This window comes from Triticum aestivum, chromosome 7D (genome assembly GCF_018294505.1).
Source record: "Triticum aestivum cultivar Chinese Spring chromosome 7D, IWGSC CS RefSeq v2.1, whole genome shotgun sequence".
In the NCBI taxonomy this organism is placed as follows: Eukaryota; Viridiplantae; Streptophyta; class Magnoliopsida; order Poales; family Poaceae; genus Triticum; species Triticum aestivum.
Genome location: NC_057814.1, coordinates 380,544,574 through 380,555,335, shown reverse-complemented (window position 1 = coordinate 380,555,335; position 10,762 = coordinate 380,544,574). Strand labels below are relative to the sequence as shown.

The window sequence follows — 10,762 nt, the reverse complement described above, 5'->3', positions numbered from 1 at the left end:
ACCAGTGCCCTATTTCAAGTTCTTCAAAAAAGCCTAGCATGTATTTTATAATAAAATAACGAGCGACTCGTCCCAAGACGAGGGTCTTCGCCTTGTCTCTGGTGGCCTTAGGTCCATGGAGGCACGGTGGACCACAGCTCTGCCGGTGAGAGGGCTCCTGGTCCATTTTTAGGATTTTTATAGGGTTGATTAGAATTTGTATCATGCTTAGGAAAGCGAGACAATGGTGGCTCCCTATAGTTGAAATAAAGTTTTCCCCGCCTAGTCTTCGTTCCGGCGATCCGTACAACGTCGTCGGAAGGCATGTGGAGGTGTCTCTCCAGCGGATCTCGTGGGATTCAGTCGGTGCTGATCTTCAGTGGATCTCCATGGATCCAGTCTTGGTGCGTCTACGTTCGTGCGTTTACAGGTTGAATTTTTCCGACACTTCTGTTCATCGGTGACGGTTGCTATTTTGATGCGCTGGTCCTATGGGGCATGAGGACGACGACTTTCCGACTGTCTACTAGAAGTTTTGTCAGGCTTCGATGAAGGAGAAGCGATGACGGCGGTGCGATTTCTGCTCGCTTCAGTGCTTGTAATTGTCGCTAGGTGGTCAATGGACCCGATATAATAATAATTATTTAGTGTTCTTTGTACTACCACGAGGGTTAACGAGCAGATTGGAAGTTCTCGAAAAAAAAGAAGAAGATATGTTCTCACTGATTAAGCGTTGGACAACGTGCACGAGTCCAAACCCACATGAACCAAATCGCTCTCCTACACAGTACATCCACTCATCCAAAGAATCAAACCATCGTAGTCTTATTCATCCATCTTCCTCATCCAACGGCCGCTAATCGTCGGCAGGAGAAAACAAACGAACAAAAGGAAAGGGGCACGAAATAAACACCGCGTGCTTCCCCTCTCCTCCGCGATCCCCCTCTCCCCTCTCCTCTCCGTCGCCGCCGCTCGCCGCTGAGTCCCGAGCACCGCCGCGGCCCCTCCCTCCGTTAACTTGAGACTTGAGAGGTGCTTCTTGATCTGAAGCTGTGTGCGGTTGCCTCGCGTCCAGATTGATCATGAGCTCCAGAAGCCTCGTCCGATCCCCGGTAAAACCTTCCTCCCGCTTCCCTAAGTCTGTTCCTTGTTGTATCTCCTAGGCGTAGCTGTCTTTTAGGATTTATTTAGTTTCTGAGTGGGAACTGGAGCGTGCAGATGAGTGAAAATGTCCTTGCTTTCTCGGGGCCGCCAAGAACGGGGGAAGAATAGGAGGGGTAGTTCAACTTTTCTTTAAAAAAAATTCTCCTCTTCTACTGTTCTGCTCTGCATTTTGGGTAGTTAACTCGTGATTTTGCATGTGGAATGTGATTCATTTGCCAGACTTTCGACCACTAGCTCTGAGATCTGTATCTTGTGTCTAGTTGCTGGCTTTCCTTCCTCTCCGTGGGTTAAATCTTAAATGGAGCTGGATCATTGTCGTGTAACCACGAATTTTCAAGTTTTCATTACAAATGGAGAGTTTGCTATGGTCACAAACTTTTCTCCTACTGAATTTTACATTGTTTTTCTATGCATCGTAGTATTACATTGTTTTCCTTTCTAAACAAGTATAGTACTACCTCCGAGCCAAATTAATTGACGCAGCTAGTACAAAGTTGTACTGAAGTCGCGTCAATTAATTTGGATCGGAGGGAGTATTGATTCATAGTGCTGTGGTGGGAAATACTTCACTAAGACTAATGTAGCATCTTATTAAAACATATTAGGGTACTGCTACGTGGGTGCTGCATTAAGTTTTCATCTTGACATGAGCACGGAAATACTCCTTTTTGAGCATGCTGTTGACTTTAGATCTTGCTCTCATATTATGTATGTATCATCATATTGCAGGTGTCCTGTAGTGCTGTAAACGAATGCTTTTCCTACAATTCACGCCGCCCAAGAAGCTACTATCAGTATTCTAATACCATGAAGCTACAAACACCGCAAGCTGGCCAGATGCTTTTGCCTCGCAAATTATGGAAATCTACTCGATTGCAGACCACCCTTCTCACCCAGAGGCGGACTGTATCAAACTGTTGCTCTGACCTTAGTACCACTTACACAGAGCAACTTCCCAGCTATTTAGCACTTAATGTTTTGCAAGACCAATCAAATGCGAAACAAAACAATATTCGTAAAGTCCTTGTCATCCTGAACCCTAATTCTGGATTCCGTAGCTCTCGTGAGGTTTTCTACAAGAAAGTGCAAGCAACACTGAAGGTAAGATGTTCCTAGTTTTGCTATAAGTGAAAATGTTTATGTTGGTTTCAACTACCAAAAAAATCCCTTTCAGTTTCATGGTACTGATCGTTGTAGTTTCTGTCACTATCCATTGAGAGTGTATTGCCCTCTACTTAGTTCTGTGAAATACTTAATTTACACAAGACAGCAGCAAAAAATTCCTTCTGTTTTTAATTGGCCGCATATGCCTGTAAAATATATCTTTTGCTACCTGAGTGCTTTTGAGTTTGAATTTTGATCTGGCGCAGCTTTCAGGCTTCGCGATGGAGGTTGTTGAAACAGCGTATGCTGGTCATGCAAAGGTGCTTGCTTCTACTGTTGACCTCAGTACATGCCCTGATGGTAATATCAACAGCGTATCTGTTTTTGCAATTGTGCTTTCGTTTCATTGCTCAATTCACTGATGTTTCCATTCGTTACAGGCATTATCTGTGTTGGGGGTGATGGAGTCGTAAATGAGGTATTGTTTTCATCTCCTTTCATATGTTTCTCACTGGACTGAGCTGGTAACCTGTTTCACTTTCTGCTGATCTCCATCGGTTGTTATTTGAAGTTTGAAGTTTGAAGTTTGAACTGCGTAGCACTCATACTTGTCCACACCTTGTACTTGTTTTGGACAACAACACACCACTGTCATGTATTTCAGGCCTGTCAAATTATTTATATACAAATAGAAGCATCAGTACCCATTCTGCTAACTACATATTTCCATACATTAAACAGGTTTTGAATGGTTTACTTGGTAGAGACGATTTGAAAGAGGCGCTTCAACTTCCTATTGGGATAGTTCCTGCTGGTTCCGATAATTCATTAGTATGGAGTGTTCTTGGCATCAGGGATCCTGTGTCAGCAGCAACTGCTTTAGCTAAGGTAATTTTGTGATGTTATGTTGAAAGTGATAATTTTCTTCATGAGTTCTGTTGACAATTTGACATACTAGGTGGTGTGTTGTTGTCATATTTTACATGTGACTCTGCATATTAATATGTAAGTTCATATTTCTGTAGGGTGGTTTCACACCGATTGATGTGTTTGCTGTAAAATGGATCCAAGCTGGAGTTACTCATTTCGGTTTGACGGCTTCCTACTGTGGTTTTGTAGCTGATGGTAAGTTTGCTTCTTCTGTACGTGTAGCTCTGTAGTGGTGCATGTGATGATTGACTCTTATTGCATAGCTGATTCGAATGATGCTAGTCTGTGTTAAAACTTGGTATTATAACCTAGTTAGACAAGCTTGTGGAAGGTATTGTCTTCGGCAACAAAGTTATATTTTGTTCTTATTTGGTTTGGCTGTTGGTAAAAAGCTATGAATAGAAGAGACTTTGTTTGTGATGTTTGGAGATCATATATAATACAAAACAACAGCAAGAGCGAGAAGGAATGACAGAACTTCTACTTTGATCTTGATAACTATGTGGGATTACAGAAATGCTCATGGTTCTTACCTAGATATTTGAGAACTTGAAATGTTCTTCTGAACACTTCTGTTTGTATCCTTGAGATAGGAACAAGATTAAATTACTTTATGATTTTGATGACATAGAAGAAGATATCAGATTAATTTGCTTTAAAGATCCACTCATGCTAGTTACCTCTTATTGGTTGACGATAATACCCACTAGGCCACAGTTCCATAGCTATGATATTTTTTTAGTCACCTTATAATCTTGAATTTATTCTCTCTTTTTTTTACAGTTCTGCAATTATCTGAAAACTTCCGCCTGCAGCTTGGGCCCTTCCGTTACGTCATCGCTGGCATTCTTAAGTTTTTGTCCCTGCCCCAATACAAATTTGAGGTGGATTATCTATCACCAGAGAAAAATCCTAACTTGGAGTCACCGATTGAAAAATGCCATGGCCAGCTTTCTGATGACAGCAAGGTTAAGAGTGGTACTTATATGGATAGTAGCACTGGAGATAATTGGGTTACGATGAAAGGGGAGTTTCTTGGCATTTTGGTCTGTAACCACTTCTGCAAGCCTGCCCAGGGGTTATTTTCTCCAGTTGTTGCACCAAAAGCTCAGCATGATGATGGCAGTCTGGACTTGATTCTTGTACATGGAAGTGGAAGACTCAGATTATTTTGCTTCTTTGTTGCCTATCAGTTTTGCTGGCATCTTCTACTCCCTTTTGTGGAATATGTCAAGGTATTGAAACTTTTGTATCATTCTCCCCCAATTAAGCATCTCATGACTCCACTCACTCTACGGCCTCACTTTGTAGATTGCTGAGTTGAGTAATAATTACCTTTGTCGATCTTTGACACTCGATTTTGCGACCATTACTTGCAGGTAAAACAAGTAAATGTTAGGCCAGTGGGCAGTACCCACAGTGGTTGTGGTGTCGACGGCGAGCTTCTTCAGGCGGAAGGCCAACCAGAATGGCAGTGCTCTCTGCTCCCAGTACAAGGCCGGTTGCTTGGCCGGCATCCCAGAACATAGAAGTAGGTTTGTGACTCATCCAGAAGTCAGTGCTGACAGTTCCGAGCAATACTACAATGTACCCATTAAATTAAGTGGTTAACAAAGTATTGTTGCACTGTAAAAATGTGTCTTCTGCCATTATTTTCACCCATTCTCTTAAGGTTGTAGATCTGCAGATGAACTCCAGGTTGTAGGCCCCCATTGATGGGCAAGTGTATATTCCAGGAAAAGTGAGGCTTCCTTCTCTTCTTGGCATGGAAGTACAATGCAGATGTAATGTTAAGCTTAATTTTATTCATTATTCTGATTGTCTGTTTAAAGTGGCCTTTGAACACCATGTCTTTTTTATATTTTTTATATATATGCACAAAATTTGTTTGATTGCATAATCTAGGCATCATTGCAAAATAAGCAAGGTTAGCTCAATGAACCACAACTAAATGTAGACTATGAGAAACTGTATCTTGTCTTTATGCACCATTACTCCCATGTACATTTCACTAAAACTCCCAAGATAGAGATAACAAAGCTCCGTTATGTTCACATTGGCAAATGAAATTCCATAGTGATCAATTTGTCTGGTCACAGCGGTGGCACGCTAGGATTTGCAGAGCTTCCAACTTCGTGGGACCTCAACCAACTCTCGAGTATGATAACCATTTAAATGAAGCGGAAAATATACATGCAACCTCAGATCAAAATGTGGATAATGTTGCCAATTGGTTCACGCCAACATCTCAAATTTAAACAACTCTTCCAATTCTCTCAACTAAGGACAAAAATGAAATCATCTAAAAAAACTAAATGAAATCAGCTAAAAGAGGACAAAAGTGAACCACCATCTAATATAGAGGTGGACCCACCAAATATCCAATGTTCATGCAACCCACGCTTCAATCCTATATTTGTGCTAGGAATGCACATGACTTTTGAGCAAACCTGTTCTCTGATTTCAGTTGATCGCCAGCTTGAAATGAGAAAATGCCCCCATGGATGATTTTTCAGAGTGGTGGTGCCATCTTGAGCTATCTATTGCAATCCATAACTTCTAGGCAAACACGGCACAGGATTGACCGACGATTCAACTAAATCCAGAGACCGGTACCAGAGCTTATCAACAAGAAAAAACCTCACGGTCTCAGGGAGAAAGAAATTGGCAGGGTCACAGTTCGTATACAACTTTGCATGTTTGATTTTGACAATCTAAGTCTCGCAAATAACTATCCTATACCAGGAAAAAAATTAAACTACCCCTTGCAGTCCTAAGTTCATCTAGCCCACTCGATGTCCATAATAAAAAAATAAACAAACATGAACAGTTTATTCTTAGTTACCCTCAACCTGACACCATAAGCAACCGAGTCGTTTGATGATTACATGGGTATGAGCTTTGACAGAGACTGTCAGCACAAGGAGCTGGTGGCCAAAAAACTAATACTTTACAATTTTGATAGCCCCTGATTGAATATGGGCAATGTTCATATGATGGGAGCGTCTCCATTTCAAGCTCCAGCTGCCGAATTTGTCAGCGATGAGCGAGTCGGTGACGTGCATGCAGCAAGATCTCGTTTGCTCTTGGACTTCTTCATCTTTGCTTTGAATCTGGACTTAACCATCAATGTGTCCACTGTGTTTGCAAAGTTGCCAATTGCCATTGCAATAAGCAGGATCCCACACACCACAACCTGTGACAGCATGCTAGGTTATAAAATGGGTCCAATATGATAAATCATGGTTGCATCAATAGCTAGAAGTTCCTTACCTGCCACTCAGGAATGATCCCTCTATGAGCTGTCCGAAGAAGTAAAAATCCAACATAACCCTCAAAGACCTATAGATAGAAGGGAAGTCAAGATAATTGCCTCGGGCATTGTACATTTGTGAGAGAAATATTATAACTTGATGTTATGAGGCGAGAATGCTCACTTGATTGCACAGAAAAACCAATCTAGATAAATGACCTGATACTATTATTCAAACAGGTAAAACAGGATCTAGATAAATGACCTGATACTATTATTCAAACAGGTAAAACAGGAAAATTTAGCACATCATGCCAAGATCAAATGTGAACTGTGAAGACAAAACTAGTCTATCCTTCATGAGCTTGGGTTGATATTTGCATATTTAGGCCCTGTTCGGAACTTGCCCGCTCCGCGGAGTTGGGGAGCTGGGTTTTGGCAGCTCCATAAAATTAAGCTAAAGTCTGGTCCACTCCCGGAGCGGAGTTAAACGAGCCGTTAATACTCCCTCCATTCCAGATTACATTACTCGCTCCTTCCCTTTCTTCTCCCACCCCTTGGTGTATTTTGTTTCGTTAAGACGAGCATTTGACCAACACTTACACTATTAGTATGTAACTAGATAATTGCCCATGCGTTATAATGGGAGCATAAACATTCTAGTAGGTTACCCTATGATTTACCTGTCCATATTAATGTGATTGTGTGAAAAAAAAGGATTTAATTTGATAAGCACTTATTGGTAAGTACAAAGTTGAGTCACTTATTTTGGGACGGAGGGAGTATTTATTAGCTTACCCAAGAAAACAGATTTTTATTTGGCAAGCCAGTTGAGGCAATTTTTAGGAAATAGCGATGGAAAAACCATGAGATGGGAGGGGATAAATCAAAATGGGAAGAGGAGGGGGAACGTATGTAAGGTTGGACGAAGGACGAGTGGACGACAAAACCTTATTTTAAGTAGGAGAGAAGAGATTTATGTGATACAAAATCATAACCACAACGAATCTAATGACATCAATTTTATGCCACATAAAGTATATACTAACAGAGTAATTGTTGGTCAAAGGCTTAAAGATAACAGCATACCTGCAAGAAAAAGAGGATGGGACACAACAGCAATAGTTGGCCTTCAACACCAGCAGTCTCGCCCCACACGACGTCCATCCTTTTAGCCTGACGGAAAGAAACATTTAAGTTAAAGAAAACTACTTCGACTAAAGTTTCAGCAGATGATTGCACCGGTAAATGGATGTAGTAGAAGTCATATGGTGCCTGAACATGCCATGCGACAAGATAGATGGTGCAAAGATAATTTCAGTTGAATAAAGTTCATAAAAATCGTGAAGTTATTCACAAAAGGAGCTACTGATAAGGAAAATAATAGGCTAGAGCTACCAGAGTAAATACAGAAAGAACCAGTTTTTTTGCCCTTCTCTATCAAAATGTATTACCTTCCCCAAAGCAATTCGAGTATATAGTCTTTGACGTTGATATCTGTTCTGCAACATCATGGCAAAACCTTGCATCACAGCCCAGCACAGAAACAACTCGACACCTCTCTGCAAAAAGAGCACAGGCTAAGCACATGCTTCCGTGTTTGGAACAGAAGAGAAAGATCTATAAGCATACCTGTTTGCGGGCACAATCAGGTTGTCCCTTAATCCCCCATGTGAGGCTCACCAGAGCCATCAGCATGGCACAATAGTGATGGCATACCCACCTTAAGAATAAAATGAACTTTTGTTAAGTGCCAAATGCACCAAAAAGAACTAACTTCACTGGTGATTATATGCATAATGAGTTAATGACTTTGAAAAGAACAGACAAAATTATAACAAGTGAAGGCCAGCAAACAACATGTCAGAGGTGGATAAACAGGTATTGAAGAACAGAATTGTTGTTATCTTTTAGTCAGGTAAGGCAAAGCATCATAATATCCCCTTCAAATGAGAGATGGAAATACTGGCCGATACTAAAATGCAATGAATCACCATTAAGAAAAAACAATGGATCCACAGTAGTTAGTGATTGTTCCTTACCAAGGACGGATATCACTTCCATTAACTCGCAATATGTTCTCTCGCAAAGCTAAAGTTGTATAGAGCAATAACAGCCAGGCCTGTTAAACATAATATAAATTGACCTGTCAGTTTATCTTTCAGAACATAGCATCAGTTCATATTGTTACCAGATTACCTGAACGAGCATCAGAGCATACCTGATATAGCTGAACTGGCAATGCTGGAAAACATCCATTCCATAGCCATGACCGAAGAAACAACAGAATCATCGGAAAACCAAGAAACACTATGGCAGTCCTATCCTGAAAAAAGAGAGGAATAAAGATTAATAAGTGTAAAGTGTTTCCAGCTAATGATTATTATCTATATCAGTACACGGTTCTCCACAAACCTAACATCTATATCTGCAAAACAACTCAGACATTGCTCAGCAGGTACATCTTTCACTTTGTAGAAGATTTAAATGATAGTATTCCCCCTAAAAGAGTACTCGGATCAAATGGAAAACTAAATTTCAAAGCTGTTTATCTATTGGTGGCTCAAACACACTTGCAGCCATCTTCATGCTAAGCTCTCATTTCAAAGTATGAATAGCGGCTTAGATTTTCACCAATGATAACACAATTTGACACATACCCTGTAGCTATTGTATTCCTCTTTCACCTTGAGCTGTACCTCCTTCCTTGCGCGGAGATTCACTGGTCCCAATAACAGCTTCAAAAAAGTGCCTGTAAACCCCCAAGACCGAAAAATATTAGAAGAACAGAACCTCAGAAAAGAGAGAGGTATATATGAATATGACAAAAATGAATAACAAGCTCAAGCTGAAGAAGAGCAGCAATCACCATGCGCCTTGCTAGGGAGAATCGCCGCAATGTCACCATCACTTATGAGGCATGACGCTCGATCCAAGTCCTCGTGGACCTGCCACAAGCACACAAAGAGGCCAGAGTCACATCAGCAGAAGAAAAGCATGCTGCATGCACATTGTGACGATCAATGAACCAGCAGCGTCAAACGCATATAATGGCGCGGTGATTCAGAGACAGGGTCCAGGGTCCCTGTCCACGGGTACGTCTTGGCAGTGCGGGAAGTTGAGATTTCCACAGCGCACCAAACTGCAGTTCCACGCACGCACGTAGATCTTCCTCAGCGAGTGATCCGGCGCGGGGAAGCAGCGCAGCGCAGCGGCGCGGAGCCGAGCTAGCCGCGCTGGGAGTCCTAGGCGCAGCAAACACCCGCGCGGCGATCTCCTCGGCGACCCGCCGACACGCCCACGCGCACGCAACGCACGCACGCACGCGCACTTGGAGAAGGAGGAGGGGGAGCCGCGCGGCAGCCTGGGAGCAGCAAGGTTGGTTACCTTTTCGGTTTGTGCGTTGGCGGCGGCCTTGCGCAGGCGGGCGAGGTCCTCCCTGAGCGCGGCGGCGCGGCGGCGCAGCGCCTCCTCCTCCGCCCACGTCCGCGAGAGCAGCGCGGCGGCGGCGTCCTGCAGCTCCCGCGCCTGCTCCGCCGCGCGCGCTGCCGCCTCCGCCGCCTGCTCCCCTGCCTTCCTCTCCTCTCCCATCTCCTTCCTCCGGCGCCCTTTCCTTCTCTCTCTCTGTAGCTGCTAGCCCCCCTCCCTCCCTTGTCGCTCTCTCTCTAGTCTCTACTACGCGGTAGGCTGACGGGTGGAGCCCACGGCGAGGGGAGGAAGAGGGAGAGAGGAGGAAATGGGCAGGCAGAGAGAGGTGTGGGTTGGTTTGATTTGTGATCCGGTTAGATTAATGCGGGGGGGACGAGATGCGATTTGCCCATTTCAGGTCTTCTTAAATAGGCCCCTTTGCCTTTCTTTCCTTTCCTTTTCAGTTTATATAGGGGCAGTGGAGATGAGTAGATTTGGAGGGTGTTGCGATTAGATTTCTACTTTTTTTCCTTTTTCTATCGTCGACAAAAGTTGTCCCTGAGATGCAAGAGTCGATCTCAATCACTTTCTAAGCACACGTGGATGGATACCTAAACTATCTAGTAGTATCTCTACGGTAAGATCACGGTAACATTTATTCTCAAGAAAAGAATATCACTCCCCTGACTGTCAAATTTAGGGGGCGAAGGGACATGCAAATTTCAAATGGATAAGAGTTAAGACCTGTTTTTATTTTTATTTTGCTTTTTAGGGGTTTGGTATGTTTTCTGTTATTCTTTCGAAGGAGATAATGTTTCTCGTGGGATGGTGTGGAGTGTGGACGTGCGGTTTGATCGCATGAAATACACTCGTGTCCTTGCTCTGTCGATGCAGTGCGATGATGCTTGTGTCTTTACGTGGCGG

General features: G+C 42.9%; 2 protein-coding genes across 2 annotated transcripts; one reads left to right on the top strand and one right to left on the bottom strand.

Annotated features, from left to right (window-relative positions):
* The first annotated feature begins 825 nt into the window (after positions 1-825).
* On the top strand, positions 826-5,025 carry LOC123163770 (sphingoid long-chain bases kinase 1). The gene is made up of 8 exons (XM_044581153.1): positions 826-1,091; positions 1,873-2,244; positions 2,514-2,607; positions 2,688-2,725; positions 2,989-3,135; positions 3,273-3,372; positions 3,961-4,412; positions 4,557-5,025. Exons 1-8 carry the CDS (start codon positions 1,062-1,064, stop codon positions 4,704-4,706), a joined length of 1,383 nt encoding a protein of 460 aa, XP_044437088.1. The 5' UTR covers positions 826-1,061; the 3' UTR covers positions 4,707-5,025.
* A 965-nt stretch (positions 5,026-5,990) lies between these two features.
* LOC123163771 (transmembrane protein 120 homolog) lies at positions 5,991-10,261 on the bottom strand. The gene is made up of 10 exons (XM_044581154.1): positions 9,818-10,261; positions 9,300-9,378; positions 9,091-9,182; positions 8,652-8,756; positions 8,473-8,552; positions 8,063-8,153; positions 7,885-7,992; positions 7,520-7,606; positions 6,451-6,519; positions 5,991-6,373 (listed from the first exon to the last, which is right to left on the bottom strand). Exons 1-10 carry the CDS (start codon positions 10,019-10,021, stop codon positions 6,191-6,193), a joined length of 1,098 nt encoding a protein of 365 aa, XP_044437089.1. The 5' UTR covers positions 10,022-10,261; the 3' UTR covers positions 5,991-6,190.
* Positions 10,262-10,762: the final 501 nt, after the last annotated feature.